At 39.6% G+C, this 19,639-nt stretch overlaps 2 protein-coding genes across 5 annotated transcripts in view; one reads left to right on the top strand and one right to left on the bottom strand.

Annotated features, from left to right (window-relative positions):
• parp9 (poly(ADP-ribose) polymerase family member 9) overlaps positions 1-5,517 on the bottom strand; it is a 17,492-nt gene extending 11,975 nt beyond the window's left edge. The window contains exons 1-6 of one of the 2 annotated variants that reach the window (XM_007552292.2): positions 5,428-5,517; positions 3,267-4,169; positions 975-1,193; positions 643-858; positions 342-402; positions 60-158 (exon numbers count right to left, since the gene is read on the bottom strand). In XM_007552292.2, the coding sequence (XP_007552354.1) occupies positions 60-158; positions 342-402; positions 643-858; positions 975-1,193; positions 3,267-4,154 (1,483 nt within the window). In that variant the 5' untranslated portion in view covers positions 4,155-4,169; positions 5,428-5,517. The remainder of the gene's footprint in view (positions 1-59; positions 159-341; positions 403-642; positions 859-974; positions 1,194-3,266; positions 4,170-5,427) is intronic. The other variant, XM_007552293.2, reaches the window with a different exon arrangement.
• A 148-nt stretch (positions 5,518-5,665) lies between these two features.
• On the top strand, positions 5,666-18,981 carry parp14rs1 (poly(ADP-ribose) polymerase family member 14-related sequence 1). 3 transcript variants are annotated; one of them, XM_016671628.1, is made up of 17 exons: positions 5,666-5,861; positions 5,937-6,025; positions 6,577-6,613; positions 9,197-9,481; positions 9,557-9,781; positions 9,904-12,149; positions 12,661-12,891; positions 12,983-13,204; positions 13,378-13,468; positions 13,581-13,727; positions 14,293-14,355; positions 14,452-14,628; positions 15,891-16,109; positions 16,200-16,814; positions 16,980-17,116; positions 17,762-17,936; positions 18,260-18,981. In XM_016671628.1, exons 1-17 carry the CDS (start codon positions 5,687-5,689, stop codon positions 18,538-18,540), a joined length of 5,415 nt encoding a protein of 1,804 aa, XP_016527114.1. In that variant the 5' UTR covers positions 5,666-5,686; the 3' UTR covers positions 18,541-18,981. The 3 variants fall into 3 exon arrangements, with proteins under 3 accessions (XP_016527114.1, XP_016527113.1, XP_007552357.1); XM_016671627.1 differs by having other exon boundaries at positions 5,937-6,037; positions 6,583-6,613; positions 13,378-13,462; XM_007552295.2 differs by having other exon boundaries at positions 5,937-6,037; positions 6,583-6,613.
• Positions 18,982-19,639: the final 658 nt, after the last annotated feature.

The following is a 19,639-nucleotide window of genomic DNA, read 5'->3' as shown; positions in this document are numbered from 1 at the left end:
TAGACCAAAAACACTTGGTAAGATTTTGTGTTTTTGTAGGGTGGAGGTGCAATATTTACCTTCTGTCCTGTGTTGGTCACCAGAATAAGCTGGAGGATGTTGCTGGGGAGAGTGATGCCTGGATTTTCCATCTGCACCTGTCATTTCTGTGGACCAACCTCAGGTGTAACAGAAGGCAATTCGTGTTTTAGCTCATTAACTAATTGGAGTAGTTAAGTTTTCCCTTCACTTCATAAATAAAACACATTTTATTTGAAAGGCAGGAACACTTTGAAAAGCTCAGATTAAAGAAGTAATTTTGAACTTGGCATATTTGATGAACAGAAATGTTTTAACATTACCAGGTGGAAAGTTGAAAGTTGCTGATCTTTGCTGTAAAAGTCCAATTTCCCTCTCAAAGGCCTGTGAACAGAGAGCAGATTATAAATGTTTCCAACTACAAATTTTGCAAATAGACATAATTTACATTGTGAACACTGCAAATTTTCACAGCTTTAAAGCTGCACTTGTAGAAAATGTTCCCCATCGCAGAACTTTCCCTCGTTTTGTATTTGATATTTGTAAATGTAACTACGGTCCCTGTTTAAAGCATTTGATATGTTTAGCATGTCAGAAATACCAAAACAGAGCCTTGGAAAGTACCCGGAATGTATCATGGTCAGTAGGAAATATGACAAAGTGAACATCCATCCTGTTTAGATACTTTTGGGCAAATGCAGAGACTGCAGCCAACATGATGGAGGCAGACTCTGCTTTACTAAACCCAAGAGCTCCAGTGCCGATAGCAGGGAAGGTGATGGAGTTGTAATGCTGTGCTGCAGCAATCCTTAAGCAATCCAAAACTGAAGAGTAAAGGACCTATGATAAGGAAAAAGGTACACAGAGATAAAGGGAAATCTTAAGTAAAAGAATTTGATTTTTCATTAAATTTGACTCAAACATTGTATTACTGCCTTTCTGAAACAAACACGTACCTGGTCTGCTGCTGGATCACGTGCTTTTTCAATGCAAAAGGTGTGAAACACTTCTTTGCAGTACAGTTTGTAAGGTTGTGTGCGGATGATATGGCCCTTCTTCTGAGCTTGATACATTTCATCTTGGATCCCATAACCTGCTTTGTCCAAAATGGCACCGGAAATTTTACCAATACTCAGGTTTCGTTCAAGTGATGCAGTGTTTACAATGACATCCGTCTGAAAGAGCAAACAACACAAAACCAAAACGGTTACTGGTTTAAATTCAGCTTAACTTAATATTTTGAGGGACTGCTATCCTGCACAGAGTCAGTCTACTGAAATATTCTGGTCCTTACAGATTACTCTATGTAATGGAAGCAGTGGCAGTTTCTGATATGGGCATTTTGTGTGTGTGTGTGGGGGGGGTATCGGCATGACCCTCCACCCCATGTCTTGAAGGCATGCTGTTGGGTTAAACCAGTGTTTCTCAACCCTGGTCCTCACCGCCCCCCTGTCCAGCATGTTTTAGGTATTTCCCTTCTGCCACACACCTGGATTGTATCTCTGGGTGATTAACAGGCTTCTGCAGTACCTCATGGTCATACAATCATTTGAATAAGCTGTTCTGGAATAGAGGCACATCTAAAACATGCAGAGCAGGGGGACGTGAGGACTGGAATTGAGAAGCACTGGGTTAAACTGTGGAACAGATTGGTTTCTCTGACACAAGCAGGAGTTTGTTGTGAAGCTATGTTATGTGTTTTATCGAATGTGATAACTAATTCTACTAAGGAAAAGTACTTTCCAAAGTATGTCCATTTGTCTAAGGTTAATTACTTATGTTAAGGTTTGCAGATTATTTGGTTTATTCCCAGAGTGAAAGTAAAACCAAGTTTTAAGTGCTGAAGTTCTTAAATATTACAATTTAGTAATTGTCAATATTGACTACAGCCTGCGTCTTCTGTAATTTACACTATGTCAGCATAGTAATCTAATTTCTTATATATTCAATGTTTCATTGATATTAAAACTCTATTGGAGAGAATTTGGTACAAAATACTACAGATTTAGATGTTATGAATAACATCCTCTGTCTGAAAGACTGTTGGTGTCTGTCTGCATCCCAACAGTGCAAGGAGTCCTCAGTAATTCCAATCCCTAATCTGTTTAATCTCTGTAGCCTTTAGGGTGCATTTACAGCAAACCCTTTCAGTCCGCCTTAATCAAACTCCAGTTTGTTTGGAGAGCTGTGAATGCGCAAACTAACTCTGCTGCGGACTAAAAACCTCAGTCTGGGTTCGGCTGAAGTGAACTCTGGCACGGTTTGAATGCAGTGTGAACGCTAAGCAAGAAAAAAAAAAAACTACAGCGACAGGGGTATTATGGGAAATATAGTGCTCTCTGCTCTGCAGGTTACCAGAGGTGTTGTGTCAATTGCCATGGCAACGTATCTGAGTAATAGAGTAAACCCTGAGAGCAAGAAAAAGCAAAATGTAAATGGTTTAAAGTTGTTTTAAACTTTTCTATAAGCTGTGGCGCACTGCAGCCGCTGTAATTTTTAAACCTTCAATACACAACAAAAAATGGACTAACTGCCTCATTTGTTTGTAGAACATGGCGATTTTCATAACAATCATAAAATAGGATGAAATATTTTATAAAGCATAGGAGCTATGGTTTAAATTTTTAACTAATATTAATTGCAATTATGTCAAATTAAATTACTGAATATAAGAGGAATTTTAGTTTCTTGATATAAACTAAACTGTTTATAGATTTATATCCAGATAGAAAAAATATCAAAACATGAACAATTTTCCCAGCTTTAATTTAAGCCACATTTTGTAGAAATTAGGTAACAATTTCTACAAAAATTTCTACAAAATAGAAATCTCTCAGTAATCTGTCACAATTTTTGTGACAGACTGCTGCTCATCCCGCATTGGAACAGTCTGGTTTGGTGAACTCACAGTAATGGCCGCCAGCAGAAATATCACTAGCGTTAGCGGCTAACGGGCGATGTCCAAACCAGTAACATGTATCTCACAACCGCTAGAATCGGTTTCTACTTCATTTTTGTTTACAATTGGTGAAGTAAGTTTTTCTCCTTAATAAGAATCCCAGACTATCTAGCTTTCATATCCATCTAGAATTTGAATAATTGCCTAATAAATTTAGAAAGTAATATATATGTAAATGTATGTTCTAATTATCTTTTGAAATCAAATGCCATTTATTTATATAGCACATTTCACAACAATGTTGAACAAAGTGCTGCACAAATATATAATAAATATGTTTTATTCTTACGTTTTGTTCTTCAATTTTCCCCTTCTTCAGAGTGAGAAGGACATTTCCGATCTTGACTGAAGGTTGTTGGGCGTTTCCGGCGCTTCGGGTATTTTGTGCTACAGCATTGCTGTAAGATTGCTTTTGCTGAGAACCGAATATCCGACTGCAAGCTCTCTCCATTTCCTGCACTGTGGGATCATCATGGTTGGCAAGGAAGATTTCTTTGGGACGATGGTCCTGAGCGGACAGGTTGTCATAGTAGGTTTTTATAGCTGACACTATGGTGTGTGCACATTCTGGCAGTGGGTAGTTGAACAACCCAGAGCTTATAGCAGGAATGGCAACAGTCGCCAGATGGTATTCATCAACTCTGTCGAGAATACTCTTGATGGCTTTTTCCAGAAAAGGCTTAGCTTTACTTATATCATATTTGGGAGGATTTGGTGGCAGATCTGGACCCACAGCATGAATTATCTTCCTGCATGGTAGTGACCCTGGACCCAAAGCTACTGCCTCCCCAGTTTGTAATTTACCATGCTTTCTAATATAATCATCAGACTCCATTTGGATTTGAGGACCCCCAGCTTTAGACAGAGCCAGAGCAAGGCCTCCACAGTGATTTAAATCTTCATTAGCAGCATTCACAACAGCATCAGCAAGGAAACTGGTGAGATCAGCTTTCCACACAGAAACCTTTACACCTGAACGCATCGTGAACTCATATCTTCTCTCTGGTTTAATGGTTGCTGGCGGTCGCCGGTATGAAGTCCTGCTCTCATTCTCCACACCCTCGATGGCGGCCACACATCCAAATTTACTATTGATGATTTCACACAGATCAGCTCCACATCTTCTCACAATGCTGAGTGACGCCTCATGCAGAGAAATGTCCAGTTTATTGGCCATGGTTTCTTAGCAAATCTGTGGGAAGATCATACGTAACATCATAACAACTCAATTAAATAAGATTTATAAAGATCCATTCAGGAGATGCTGATCTGTTTTCTGATGCTAAATCAAGTTTCTGATGGATTTTCTCCCTACACTTGCCAAAAAGGTTTTGGGTTTTGGCATCAAAACAACACCATATTCCAGCAAATGGTGTCATTTCATGGCATTTTTTAAAGTAAAATTACCAACATTGGGACAATAAGTGCTTATTCTACAGACTGTTGATAAAGATGTGATTTAAACACACTAGACATTTACTGACTTTAGGTAGTGAAAATAGTCCAATAGATCAGTGTAAATCAGTGTTCAAGTTCAAAATTATAAACTAACCTAAATAGTATATATCCAGTACAACCAATTTAGAAATGCTGACATATCAAAGGATTCTTTGAAGTAAAGCTAAAAGGAAATGTTAAGTTTAAAATAATCACAAGAAATTGTTACAATAAGACATTTTTTTCATATTTTGTTTTATTCATGAGTTATGTGAGCTGGAACAGTTAAAGTAGATAATATATACAATTGCAGCTTTTGTTCCCCTATCACAAACAATGAAACCCATAACAGCAGAACTGTTTGAATTGGAAACACATTTATGAGGATGCAGTTTGTATCATTGATTTTCCTCTTGGATCAAGAAAGTTTTTATGAATTTTAATTTTATAGATCCAAATTTCTGTCTCTTTATCTTTGTTTTAGGTCTAACGTTTTCAGGACTCCAGGAGTAAAACTAAAATGTAATTTTAATTTTGTTCCAGCAGAGGGAGACAGATGATTAAAATAAAAGATCTTCAGATCATATCAATTTGGTTTAGCGCAGCCTGAACAGAAACACCTTCTCTACCTCAACTATAAAGTAAACATCCTGATTTCTAGTTTAGTTATTACATTTAATATTTGCTCTAATTTTTCACATTTCAGTCTTGCATGTTTACGCTTTCCTTTATGCAAAGCTGCAAGCAAATGCAGCGTAATAATTCAATCTTAAATTGACCTAACACATATTAACTGAATGGTTTCAGATTCTTGTCGCCATTTTCCCGATCCTCTGTTACTGAAATCAAATCTTAACACCTGCGATCACTTTAAGTCACATCCGAATGCGAATTATGATCGACTAAACTATTTTCAGTCCAGCTAATCATTAATGTTAAATAAAAACTAAACGCGTTAACCATAAATGAGTACTTTCGTTTAAAAGAGAAGAAATAAAGAGGCCATCCCTTACCTTGCCTGGCGTGGAAAGTCCCGAGTGAAAACTGAAAGTAAACTGGGTGTGGACCAGTTCTAACTGGTTGAACTGCTGCTCGAGTTAATAAGTCTCCGAAATAAACGAACAAAACATGTCGGTCTTCCTGCTGCGACTCCTTCTGCGCCAATCCCGCAAAGCTCCGCAGCTGCGTGAGTAAGAAGTCCGCCTCCCGTCGTTTCACCAGAAACAAAACCGAAAGTGTTCAGTCAGGTCAGAAAAGAGAGAGGCCAGCAACATGGCGGAGGAATACGCCTTCCCTGTTCTGGTGGAGTTAGAAGAAAGCAACACACCGAGACTGAAAAATAAGTTGGTGAAATATTTTCAGAGTAAAAAGTCCAACGGAGGAGACTGTGAGGTGGACTATGAGTCCGGGAGCCAAACTGCGCTGCTGCGCTTCCGCAGAGAGGAAGGTGAGTCCCGGACTGTCTGATTTCTGATCAGTCCTGAGTAAAAACCTGCTGGATTTACCCCGGTTTCTCTCTCAGACCAGAAAAATGTCCTGGGAAAAGAGGCGCACCAGATCAGTCTGGATAAAGGAGTGTTAAAGATGACAGTCCGCCTTCCTTCAGACGGAAAACAGAAGCAGGTGAAGCTAAAAAGTGGAAATTAGGTTTATTTACACGCTATCAGAGGAGTACTGCTTTACTTATGATTATTGGAATATTATTTGGAATAATTAATGGAATACTGATCTAACCTGAGTTACTTCCTGTAATCTCATAAAATGCTGTGACATAACACTCACCTCCAGCTGCTGTAAACATGTTCATATTTGTCTTTGTGGGTGTGATTTATTTTATGTCTATTAATCGGTAAACTCATTTCATGTTAACTTTTATGGCTTTTATCATGTATAATGATGCTGACCCTTTGAACACGTTCTTAGCTTTCTGTTTAAACTCCCAGCTGCTAATAAAGACCTGGCCCTGCAGGGCTTTATTGTTTACTGCAAGTCATATGACTGATCAGAATCCAAGAAGGTTCTGATTTTATTCCTGCTTTTGTCCTTTCACTTTCTGTGTTTGAGGATATTTCACAGAATAAACCCACTTATCCTTTTCTAACCAGTTCTTGAATGTAAAATTCATCAGCATTTCCAACAAATGTCTAAAATGTTTTTGTTTTAAACAGGGGGATTCAACTGAGAAAGGGAGCAAAAAGTGTAAGTACCCATGAAGGAAATATCTGCCAGAGATGAGAAACTTATTTAATACAGCGGCTTGCAAAAGTATTCACACCCCTTGAACCTTTTTGTCACAATACAACCACAAACACAATATATTTCATTGGAGTTTAGTGTGAAACAGCAACAAAAAGTGTCCAATTGTGAAATAGAAAGAGAAGTGTACATGATTCAAAACATTTTTTACAAATAAAAAACTGAAAAGTGCGGTTTGCAAAACCACCTTTTGCTGCAAATCCAGCTGGAAGTCGCTTAGTGTTTCTCTACCAGCTTTGATTGTCTAGTGACTGAAATTTTTGCCTGTTCTTTACCAAACAGCTGAAGCTCAGTCAAATTAGATACAAAGCGTTTGTGAACAGCAGTTTTCAGATCTTGCACACATTCTGGACTTTGACTGGGCCATTCTGATGGAATGTTTTAAACTATTCCTTTATGTTTAGGGTGGTTGTCCCGCTGGAAGATGAACCTCAGCCTTTTGCAGACTCCAGCAGATTTTCATCCGAGATTGCCCTGTATTTGGCCCCATCCATCAGCATGATGCTGCCACCACCAGTTTTGACCATGGGGGTGGATGTTCAGAATGGTGTGCAGTGTTAGTTTTCCATCACACATAGCGTTTTGCATTTTGGCCAAAAAGTTCAAATGTAGTCTGGGCTGATCAAAGCTCCTTCTTCCACATGGCTTCTGGCAAACTGCAAACAGGACTTATGATGGTTTTCTTTTAACAATAGCTTTCTTCTTGCCATTCTTCCATAAAGACAATGTTTATGCAGTGATGACTAATAGTTGTCCTGTGGACAGATTCCCCCACCTGAGTCAGGGATCTCTGAATTTGGTCCAGAGACACCATGGGCCTCTTGGCTGCATCTCTGGTCAGTGCTCTCCTGGTTCAGGCAGGAAGTTTAGGTGGACGGCCTTGTCTTGGTAGGTTTACAGTTGTACCATACTCTTTCCATTCCCGGTTGATGGATCCATCATCCTGGAATGATGTTCAATCATTTCCATGAGGATTTCACAGCTTTGGAAATCTTTTTATAGCCTAAACCTGCTTTAAACTTCTCCACAACTTTATTCCAGATCTGTCTGGGATAAAGACTTCATGATATTCTCTTTACCAACATCAGAGGCCGTCAAGGAGCAGCTGGATTTGTCCTGAGATTAAATGACACGCAGTCATCTAATCTGTTGTAGATTAGATGACTGTGTCATCTAAGTTGTCTGATGTCATTAGCAGTCATCAGGCAACTTCTGAAGGAAATGGTTGAACTTAGAGGAAAGGGGACTGAATACTTTTGCAAACCAAGGAAAAAAACCTTTGGACTAACTAACAAATACTCATAATGGTCCCTGGAACATTACATTCCTCTGTACTCCTCTGACAAACTGAAGTGCTGTTTTAAGTTTACTGCAGCAGAAGGAGACAGAGATTTTCAAACTACAAGGTTGTGACTGTTTTTTCCATGGTTTAAATATGTTTTACTAATCTGCATTAAATTAGTAAATATATTTAAAGGAGATTATAAATAATGATGGGATTTACTTTATAAGTTTCACGTCTCGCTTTCTGTACTCAGAAGATATTTCTTAATATAAGCTTTCAAACAAAAACATAATGGATAATAATGACCTTACTATAAATTATTAAATTATTATGTTTTGACAAAGATGCAAGAAAACCTTGTTTTAAAGGCGTGTCTGCATCCATGCACATAAAATTATTACTAAATCTCTTGAAGAAGAATAAGCCTGTATATAACAATAAAAACAGTGACCATCAGTTGCATAAAACCTGCTTCCTTGCTGGACTGTAAACGTTCATGGTTGCTTTGAGGTACCTGCAGCTGGTCACGCTGAGTGATACTTTGAGTTTGATTGTCAGAAATACTTTCAGTTTTGATTTTAAGCTTCAGAGGTTTAAAATATTTATGGTGGTTGATGGCAACTATTGTGCCACAGCTTTCTGCTAAAATGAGACTTTCTTTTACTCTTCTATAAGTTTTACAGTTATCGCTGACAAAATGTACTTTCCACATTTTTAAAAAACCTATTGAATTGCATGTTTTTATTAGAACTGGAGACTTGGTCAGACTTTCTGGTACAGCACTCAGCTCTATGTGCCAATAGTTAAGTTTTCATTGGACCTGACAAAAATCAGATGAGGGATTCCCCAAGGATCCATGTTGTTAAATATCAACATGCTGACATTAACTTAGATTACAATAAATAACAAGATAAGTTATCATAATGATGCAGATGACATGGTTCAGAATTACCATGTCATCAGGTAATTATGAGCCGACTGAAGTGTTGAGAAGATACTTAAAACCAGTCAATGTGTGGATGTGCATAACTTTCTTCAGTTAAATAAAAATAAAACTGAAGTAGATATGATATGTCCACATTAAGGTGATAATTAGATGGATCATCTAATAGAAGCTTTTCTTTAGCTCATAATAATAATACAGTCAATACTTAGGGACCTACTTTGCTTCTGATTGACTCGTTTCAGTGGTAAGTAAAAAAACAGGTTTTACTCATTCATCTTTCATTTTTCAATAACAGCGGACCATGAAGGGACCAACAAACAGTCCAAAGTTCAAGAACCCAACCCAGTGGATGAAGGTCAGACTGGGGCAAAAAGCAACGATGGCGATTCAGATGATGATGAGCAGTGCTCCAAGTCGGCTGTTTTAGGGAATATTCCAGATTCTTTAACCTCAGAGTTCCTGGAAATGATTGTGGAGAACATTTTGAGAGACCTAAGCTCTCCGACTGCCTCCCAGGACTACAACCTGGAACTGATCCCTGACATCTCCTCTGCCGTTGTCACTTTCCAGAGTGGAAAAGGTACCAACTTAGTTGATGCTTGTTCAATTATATTAGAACAACTTGAAATATGATGTTTTTATTTTAAATTCACAGATAACACTGAGTTTATAGAAAGATGTCCTCAAAATCGGATGTTTACAAAGAAGAACTTATCAGTCCGACCCCTTGAGACCACAAAGAAGATTGTGGTTGAAGGAGTTTCGAACTGCAGTGAAGACATGCTGTGTCTCTACTTTGAGAGTAAAGGGGGAGACGTGGAAGATGTTCAACTGAATGAAGCTGAACAGTCTGCTGTCATCATATTTAAGAATCACAAAGGTAGTTCACATGTCCCATCTTCTAATTACTGCAGTTTATTCTGACAGTATTCTCTGTTTAACAGAAGTGACTACTAATTAAATATTGAATTGTGGAGTGTAACATTGTGTTTTAATCCACAGATGTTAAGAAAGTCTTGGGTAAGAAGCATGAAATAAAAAAGGAAGAAGTCAAAGTCTACCCGTTTTACAAATCTTTGGGAGTTCCACTTTATGGGAAAGATAAGCCATCACCAAAGCTTCCTGCTGCCATCTCTGAGCCCGTTGACAACGCTGTCCTCAGATACCTAGCTAACCACAAAGCGGCTCTGGAGACCATTGGCCGTGACTTGGAAAAACATTTCTGCAATGTAACCCTGGAACAGTCTGCCGTCCGCCTCAGTGCCTCGCCCTCATTACTGAAGCAAAAAGATGCCAAAGTCATCATCAAAGAGTGGGCAGATACTGTGAAGGCAGCCTTTTCTCAGGCTGTGTCAAAATTCAAAGCCATCAAGTTCTCCCTGGAGTTGGAGGCATGGGAGGAGTCTGAGCAGAAGATTAAAGAGGAACTGCAGAAGGAAGATGTTGTTGTAGTTTCTGATAAAACCAGTGGTGTCCTTTCAGTGGCCGGCCTGGAGAATGATGTCAACGCACTTGAGAAACCTATTTCAGAAGCTCTTAACAGGATCAAGGAAAGGGTCCGAAGGGAGAAATTAAGTAAAACTCAAGAGATCAATGTGTCACCATCCATGTTCCACATCCTTTCTCAAGATGGTCTTCAGGATAAACTCCTGCAAGTGTACCCAGAACTCAAACTGTCTTATGACCAAAAGAAGAAAGCTCTGAAAGTAACTGGCTTTGTGGACGAGATTATTAATGCAACCCAGGTGTTCAGCAATGCAACATTAGGATTAAAGCGACAGAATTTAGAAGTAGATGAGTTTTTGCTTGACATGCTGAAGGACGAACAACAAGAGGAGGCCACCGATGCACTTCTAACAGCCTATGGCATAAAAGCAGCCTTGGAGATCAGTCCGCAGAGGGTGCAGCTTGTTGCTGTTTCCGACAAGGATCTAATGGGTGCTCAAGACCATCTAAACCAAACACTGAAATCTGAATACATCGAAGTTGAAGACCTGGAAGTCCTGAAGAAGCCGGAGTGGCAGCAGCTGGTCCATCAGCAGGAAAAAGCCAACAGTGGGTCAGGAATGAGAGTTCAGATCATAACTCATCAACAGCAAGTGGTAGTGTCCGGTCACAAGGACAGTGTGGACAAAGTTAGCAGTGAACTGGAAGACTTTCTAACAGAAAACGCTCATGTTGAAGAATTTGTTGCTGTTGAGGCAAATGTCATTATTGAGTACCTGAAAAGTCAGACTCCCTGGTTGAAGCAACTAGAAGGTGGGGTGGACGTGTCTTTTGGAAAAGAGGAAATCATCCTAAGTGGCTGTAGATCTGCTGTGAAAGATTGCAAGAGCATAGTCAAAGATTTACTATCTTCTGTGTGCTTTGATAGATTTAAAGTCACAAAACCTGGAGTCAAGAAATGTTTTCAGGAAAAAGAATCATTTTTTGCTTCTTCTATTAAGAGTGACACTGACTGCCTGGTTCAGCTGGCTGATAAATTGAACGAAGAAGATGACTTTACCTTAGTACAAGTACGAAAACCCATTTACAAAGTCCAGACAAGTGATGGAGTGGAAATAGTGGTCTCCAAGGCAGACATGTGCAGTTACTCTGTGGATGCTGTTGTCAATCCTTCTACTGAGGACTTGAAACACACCGCAGGTCTTGCTTTGGCACTTTCAAAAGCTGCAGGCCCTCAGCTGCAGGCCATATGTGACCAAATAATTAATGTAAAAGGAAAACTCCGACCTGGAGACTGTGCTGTAACAGATGCTGGAGGAATGCTTTGTTGTAAAAAAGTGATCCATGCCGTAGGACCCTATTTTGATCAAGCAAAGCCAAAGAAGGCTGAGGCCCAGTTGAAAAGAACTGTTAAAGAAAGCTTAGAACAAGCTGAAAAGTGTGGCTGTGTGTCTGTGGCTCTTCCTGCCATCAGCAGAAGTCTTGGTTTCCCACTCAATCTGTGCCTTGCCACCATTACTAGAGCAGTGAAGGAATACTGTGAGGAGAAGTACGATGACAACACCCTGAAGACGATTCATCTGGTGGACAACGAGGACAGTGTTGCTCTTGGTCTGGAAAGTGCTGTGAAGCAGGAGTTTGGAAATCATGGAGTTGGTGTTTCGTCTCAAAATGCTATCCCTAAAGTTAGTCTGAAATCTCCATTACTCAAGCTAGCGCCACCTGACACCAGCTTGTGCCGAGGGCAGACCAAAGAGGGCTTGAGCATCGTTCTTAAAAAGGGGAATATTGAGGCTGCCAAGGTAAATATGAATGCTTTTTAATGTTTAATTTAATGATAAATGGTTTGAAATTTTAATACTCCTTCATTTGGACTTCCCTTTGTGTAACAGAGGAAGATACCCTTATAGCAGAGAGAGGCTATTTGCTAGTCTTGTTGTGGGCCCTTAATAAAGCAAATTCACATTATTTATGTGATCCAATGCTATTTTAGAAGACAGAAAACATTTTTTTTCCATGATAGACCACTGTTAAGTTGTTGGTGTTTTCTAATTGACCTCAAGATCCTGTCGGGAATTATTGTTATTTATTTAAAGTCACTTAAGTTCTCTATACTGTTAAAAAGTATAAGAGCCTCACAGAAACCTACTCAATTTGTCTTTCGAGCTTTACAAACTGCAGACCTAAAGAAGTAGACAAAATGTGAGCATAGAAATATTTTCTTGACTGATTCCTTTATCACTTACTTACTTTTTGTTCCATACAAAATATTGTGAAGTTGCATGTCTTAAATGTAGTTTACCACATTTTCAGACAGAGGTGATTGTGAACACTGTGGCAGAAGATCTTGTATTGAACAAAGGGGCGATTTCAAATGCCATCTTCAGTGCAGCTGGAGCCAAACTTCAACAGCTGGTACACAGCCAGAAAATGAAGGGAGCACCAGGAGAGATTGTTGTTACAGATAACTGCAAGCTTAAGAGCAAACAAGTTTTCCATGCAATCGCTCCGAGCTGGGACAATGGCCAGGGGACCGCTGAAAAGGTACAGTATTTTCCTTCAGTATAGAGCAGTGTAAATGTCTTTATGAATTGCAGAAACTACTATACAATCTGGTTTATACTTTGTCTTTCAGACTCTAACTGGGATCTTTAAAGATTGCTTGGATTTGGCAGAGAAAACTCGATTGACGTCTATATCTTTCCCAGCTGTTGGCACCGGAAACTTGGGTTTTCCAAAAAATCTTGTTGCCACTTTGATGCTGGATAAATTCTTGGACTTTAGCAGCCAAAGACAATCCAAGAACCTTAAGAAGATTACAGTTGTTTTATATCCTGGAGATGCACAGACTATTCAGGTAATGAAAACATAAGAATCAATGTAATGTTAGAGTGCTAAGTACTTACTTTAGAACTTATTGAACAACATGGTCAGTTGGTAAAGTGCAGTACAAATGCAGTAATTTGTAGTGAAATCTCATGACTAAGCCTTTAATTAAATGAAAATACAAGTGTCAAATTTATTTTGCAGGTATTCACTGATGAATTTCAGAAGAAGTTTCCCAGTGCCACAGGTCCTTCAGCTACAGGTCCAGCGCCTGCAGATTCTTCACAAAGCACAGGTAGGCAGATTTTTTTTTTTTTTCCAGTTTCATTTCGGTTTACGTAACACAAAACTTGAGTATCATTGTATCATTTCATTGTTAAACTTGTCTGGTTTATGTTTACCGGCAGGCAAATTTTCTAAAGTTGTCTCCAGTTCAGGAACGCATGAGACTAAACTGGGAAATGTGACGATTCAAGTAGTAACTGGAGATATAACTAAGGAAACTACTGATGTCATCGTCAACTCTTCAAATGATAGTTTCACTCTCAAGTCAGGTAAATCATTTTATGATATATGGTACAAGGTTTTTCCCAGTGTATTATAAGCTTGGTGAGCCATAAGGCTTTATTAGCCGCCCCCCCCCCACCCCCCACAAGGCTAAGCATTGTTTATTTTACATGGGATTTTTTTTGTACACTGGTGACAGTTAAGGTAGCTGAAGCATTGAATTGTATGCAAGGGGGTGCACACCAATTGTGCTATCCCTGCACATGCTCATTGACTTCACATGCTATTATTTTATAATTATAATATCTGCTCATGCACCACTGTATTTTTGTTACTTTTAACATTTTTTAACACAAAACACAGTGGGCTGCTAGTGGGCTAGGCTTAGCAGGTTTTCTGGGGCAAATCTTGTGGCATGCAAAACATAAATGGTCACAGTGTATGTATACTTTAAGCTCCTTAATTTAATATAGATTTATTGGTAGAAATACATATTTAGCATAGTGAAACAAGTAAATGTCAGTGTACTTTCAAGTCTAGTTGCACTTACTAATTTATAAGAGGAAATAAAGATAAACATTGGTTGATGGCATCAAACTTTTCACTTCATAGGAGTATCAAAGGCAATTCTGGATGCAGCTGGTGTAGCTGTTTTAGAGGAATGCCAAAATCTTGGTAAGAACATTAACTTTTGCTTTGTTGTAAGATGCCTTCTTTATGTTAATTTAGTTCTATAACTAGGGTGTGATTCTGATTGAAACGCCCCACCAGGTTCCCAGCCCAATTCAGGCATGATAATGACTGTACCGGGAAACCTAAAGTGCAAAAAGATTCTTCACCTGGTTGGACAGACGGACCCAGTGAAAATCCACAGGACTGTAAAGGAAGCACTCCAAATGTGTGTGAAGAACTCTTACACTTCTGTTTCGTTTCCTGCCATTGGTACAGGTGAGGCTTACTAACAGATTCCACAAATGTGCTAATTTCAAAAGGTTTTTTGTACATGCCAAAATGAGCCCATCTTATGTTGCCTGCATGCATAGATCCTGCTTATTGCACTGCTAGCATTTAAATTCAACATAACTCTGATTTTAAAGATGTGGAGTTATTCAAGCGACCAAAACAGGGATTTTTTGTTACACTGAAATTGATCATTTTCATGGTTTAGAATAAAACAAATAAAACAATCTCATTGCCCAGAGTTCCTTAAGGCTCTGGAGGTTGTGAAGTTGCGCTAGCTTACACGTCTCTGCAATATTGCAAAGGGCAGTTTCCAGTTTCACTGGATTGGCTGACCGGGGTGGTGGTCCTCCTATTCAAAAAGGGGGGGTGGAGGGTGGGCTCCAATTACAGAGGAGTCACACTTTTAAGCCTCCCTGGCAAGGTCGATTTGGGGGTTCTGGAGAGAAGGGTCCATCTGATGGTCATACATCGGATTCAGGTAGAGCAGTGTGGTTTTTGTCCTGGTTGTGGAACACTGGACCAGCTCTACACCCTTGGGAGGATGCATAGGAGTTTGCCCAGTCAGTCTACATGTGCTTTGTGAACTTTGAGAAGGTGTTTGACCGTGTCCCTCAAGGAACCCTATAAAGGGAATTCCAGGAGTATGGGCTGTTAGGTCTTTCACTGGTGTCAGAGCTTGGTCCGCATTGCTGGCAGTAAGTTGGGCTTGTTTATTTGAGAGTTGGACTCTACCACGGTTGCACTTTGTCACCGATTCTGTTCATTACTTTTCTGGACAGAATTTCTAGGCACAACCAAGGTATTAAAGGGATCTGTTTTGTGGCCTCAGGATCGCTTTTTGCGGTTCTATTGGTTTTATCAGGTTGTGATAAAAGCTTTCACAGGAGCAATTCCCAGCTGAGTGTGAAGCGGATCAGGGCCTCCAAATCTGAGGCCATAGTCTTGAGCTGGAAAAAAGTAGAGTCCCTTCTCTGGGTCAGGGAAAAGATCCTGCCCCAAGTGAAGGGGTTTAAGTTTCTTTGTTCATAAATGACGCAAACATGGAAAATCATAATAGGTGGATTGGTGCTGCGTCTACAGTGAAGCAAGCATTGTACCGGTCTGTCGTGGTGAGAGAGCTTAGACAAAAGGTGAAGCTCTCGATGTTCCTCCCTTCATCTACGGTCATGAACCTTGGGTGAAGACTGGAATGGAACTTTTTGAGTTTGCATATTTGAACCATCATAACTTGTGTTGTCCTTTTCCAGGTCAAGGCAATGTACAGGCAAAACAAGTGGCAGACTCCATGTTGGATGCTGCTATTGACGTTTTGAGCCAAAACACCTCCAGCTCCCTGACTTTAATCAGGATAGTCATTTTCCAGCAACCAATGCTAAAAGATTTCCACGACAGCATGCAAGAAAGAGAAGCCACTGATCCAAAGGACAAAGCTGGATTCTGGTCAAATATTGGCTCCAGGATCAAATGTAAGTATGGAGAGAAAAGTAGTTTCTGTCATCATAATAATTGTCAGTCTTTTTATCCGAAATTCAAATTTTATTTTGTTTTTTCTGTAGCAATATTTGTATCTGAAAGTGCTGCAAAAAAACAGGAAGATGAGTCGTTTGATATTGAGACTGTCAAAGTGGAGCCTGCCATCTTCCATATCTGCGGTGCCTCACAGGCCAATGTGGATGCAGCCAAGAAGAAGATAAATGATATGATATCTGATGAACAATTTAGCACAGAGATAACAGACAACGACATCTTGAACTTGTCTTCTGCAGATTGTCAGCGTATTGTTGACATCCAGATGAAGATGGGTGTGAGCATCAAAAACCAAATCACTAATGGCCAAGCATCTTTCATCATTGAAGGTCTCAGTAAAGATGTTCTTCGAGCCAGTCGGGAGATAGATAACATGCTGAAGAAGGTGAGAAAGGAACAAGAGCTTAAAAGGAAATTGGAGCTGGCTGCCACTGTGGCAGACTGGCAGTATCAGCGATCTGGGCTTCAATATCAGAGTTTTGATCAGATGACCAACTATGAGCTTGAGCATGCGTTGGAAAGGGGAGCACCCACTCTAAAAATTACCATCCATGGGTCAGACTACACTGTCCAGATGCCTAATGGACCAGCCACTGACAGCAAGGGAAATGTCATGCAGATAAAACGAATTGACAGACTGAAAGGTATTTGAGCCATATATTGGGTTTTGTTTTACATAACCCAATATGTCTCCAGTAACATCTAGTCTTACTAGATGTTACTGGGGTTTTTCTGCTACTTCTAAAAGTTTATTTCCAAAAGTGTTGAAAGAAAAAACGACAACAACATTGTTTCCTCTTTCTCCATAGGTGATGATATTCCTGAGTTTTGGGATACCATGCCAGCTGGCAAAACATGTCATGCTGTCCCCGTCCAGGCTACATCATCAGAGTATCAAGATGTCCTCAAACTATTCAATGCCACATGTAATCGAGCCGTCACCAAGGTAATATTATTTGTACTATTATTGTTGTTTTTTTTTAATATATGTTGTGCTTCAGCATTCCAAGCACACAGCATGAAAAGCTGCTGGCCTACATGTGCAAGGGACATCTAGGGATGACGTGTGTGCTAATTTGTCACCTGGAATTGATAAGTTATAATGTCGAGAAGAGAATAAACTCAGTTCTCAAGACTTCAAACCCAAGAACAGCAGAGATGGGTAGCTTAGGCTCCTGGATGCCTTAGCAACCCCTGGCAGGTAGCCACTTGGCATCCCCCCCATTGCAGCTATATGCCCACCATGAAGGTAGACCGACAGCAAAACACAGAAACCACAGCTCCCACACCTAAAGAGGAACAGAAAGAGATGGAGAGCACAGAGGACTCCCTACCAATACCGGAACAGAGGAGGACTCGGGTGCAACCCTTATGAATCTTTCCCATCTCAGCCAAAAGCCTTATGTGTATTAAATGCACTAAATTTTAGTGTAGGACAGGCCCCCTCAAAGGGAGTACTGTCATTCTGTCATGATTTGGACCTTCAAGAAATTGTTTCTTTAAATAAACATTATTTGTACACTCAGCAAAAGAGACAAGGAAATCCGCAATTACAACAACAAAAAACTTGGATAATGTTCTATGCCCTTAGATTGAAAGGATCCAGAACCCTGCACTATGGAAAAGTCTTCAGATCAAAAAACAAGAGATGGAGCTGAGAAATAATCATCAGAACAATGAGAAACATCTCTTCCACGGCACCAGTGAAACCACTGTCCCCGTCATCAATGAATCTGGCTTCAACAGAAGCTATGCAGGAAAAAATGGTGAGTCTTTCAGTGATTTCTTTGTGTTTAAGAGATCTGTCTGCTGAATCAGCAATGTTTAACCAAAAACTTCTCCGGAGTTTCATTATGGGTTTTGAGTTCAAATTAAGTTTTAAGTGAGGCATTGCAGTGCTATTTCCCAAAGACTGCAGATATTCCTACAAGGAAATGTGGTCTAACTCAAGACCTTCATGTAGTACTAGGCTTATTTATTTGCAGTGTACATAATTGTTTGATTTTGAAATGTTTCTTTAGAAAAAAAAGTAATACTTGTACCTTCTGTAATTATGCCAGAAATTTCACACCTACTGATCTGTTTTCAGCTACCTGTTATGGCAAAGGTGCCTACTTTGCTGTTAATGCCAGTTATTCTGCCAATGACACGTACTCCAGGCCCAATGCAAATGGAGAGAAGTTCATGTACGTCTGCAGAGTGCTGACAGGAGACCACACCCAGGGACAGCAAAACATGATTGCTCCACCATCCAAAGGCTCTGGTGTTTACCTGTATGACAGTGTGGTGGACAACATGACCAACCCCAACATGTTTATAGTGTTTCATGACACCCAGGCCTATCCTGAGTATTTGATCACCTTCAAGTAGCAACACCTAGAAAATGTTCAATGCAAATCCAACATCTAATAACCAAAGAAAATCAGATTTTCTTCCTGAACTACTTATTTTAACTTACTTTAAGTGCACTTATTTAGTAGTTTGTGTGTTCTAGCCCATTTAGTGCCTTAAGGTGATGCCTTAATGTTTCATAAAAATTTGAAAGTCTGATCCCACAATTCAGAATCGGTAAACAATAAAATTAAGAGCTTCCAAAACATGTTGACTATATACTGTTTACATTGTCTGACTCCTAAGATGGACCTGCTGTTTAGAAAACCTTGTAATTGTAGAAGTTTAATGTAGATCATTTCTAAATTTAAAAATGAAAATAAACCTTAATGACTGTTCCAGTAAAACTCAAGAAAGTGTAATGAACAAGCACAAGTGATTTCACTGTTCACTTCTACAAATAAAGCATTCTTGAACACCTGTCCTGAGAAATGATTTTGTTAATCCTTGCTGACATAAAACATAGTCTGTTTTATTGTCTTTTTAAAAGTGTGTCTCCTGTGCTAGATCAATCACATTTTATTTGAATAGCATCTTTCTGCTACAAGGCATTTCAAAGTGTTTTACGTCAGTGGTCCCCAATCCCCAGTCCGTGTACTGGTCCGTAGACCAATTGGTTCCAGGCCGCGCAAGAAATAATTAAATATTTCTGTTTAATGTATTGAGTCTGGAGCATCTTTTATTTTGAAAATCCTTTAACAGGATTCTCTGTTACTTTCGTGCCAACACTGAGCCCACAAGCAGCAAAATGAGAAAGAAACGGATCAGATGTATTTTCTTTGCAAAGGGGAAAAGGCCCAGAGAAGAGACAGGAGGATGGATTTATCACGGACCGGTAGGTGATTCCCACATTACAAGCTGCTCTGCGTAACATGCGGCGACCGGCTGCTAATGAGGCAATGAAGCTTCAAACTGCTTCACCTCGTAGAGACCAAGCAGGCTGTGGATATAAGCAACACTTCAGGTGTCATTGTCTCCCATCACTCCCAGATGGTACCGTCTCGTTGCAGAGAAAAAAGCTCAGGGTTCCCGTTAGTCATTATTGTGTTAAAATTTTCACGAAAGTAAAATGTTCGTT

This window comes from Poecilia formosa, unplaced genomic scaffold (genome assembly GCF_000485575.1).
Source record: "Poecilia formosa unplaced genomic scaffold, Poecilia_formosa-5.1.2 Scaffold47, whole genome shotgun sequence".
Classification (NCBI taxonomy): Eukaryota; Metazoa; Chordata; class Actinopteri; order Cyprinodontiformes; family Poeciliidae; genus Poecilia; species Poecilia formosa.
The sequence above is the reverse complement of the archived record's forward strand: the minus strand, read 5'-3'. Positions and strand labels throughout refer to the sequence as shown.

What these genes read in the sequence shown, in the direction of transcription:
- parp14rs1 (XM_007552295.2), top strand. Translation starts at nt 5,687, where the DNA reads ATGGCGGAGGAATACGCCTTCCCTGTTCTGGTGGAGTTAGAAGAAAGC. An exon ending in GCGCTTCCGCAGAGAGGAAG is followed by an intron (nt 5,862 to 5,936) that starts GTGAGTCCCGGA and finishes TTTCTCTCTCAG; the next exon opens with ACCAGAAAAATGTCCTGGGA. An exon ending in GTTTCCTGCCATTGGTACAG is followed by an intron (nt 14,629 to 15,890) that starts GTGAGGCTTACT and finishes GTCCTTTTCCAG; the next exon opens with GTCAAGGCAATGTACAGGCA.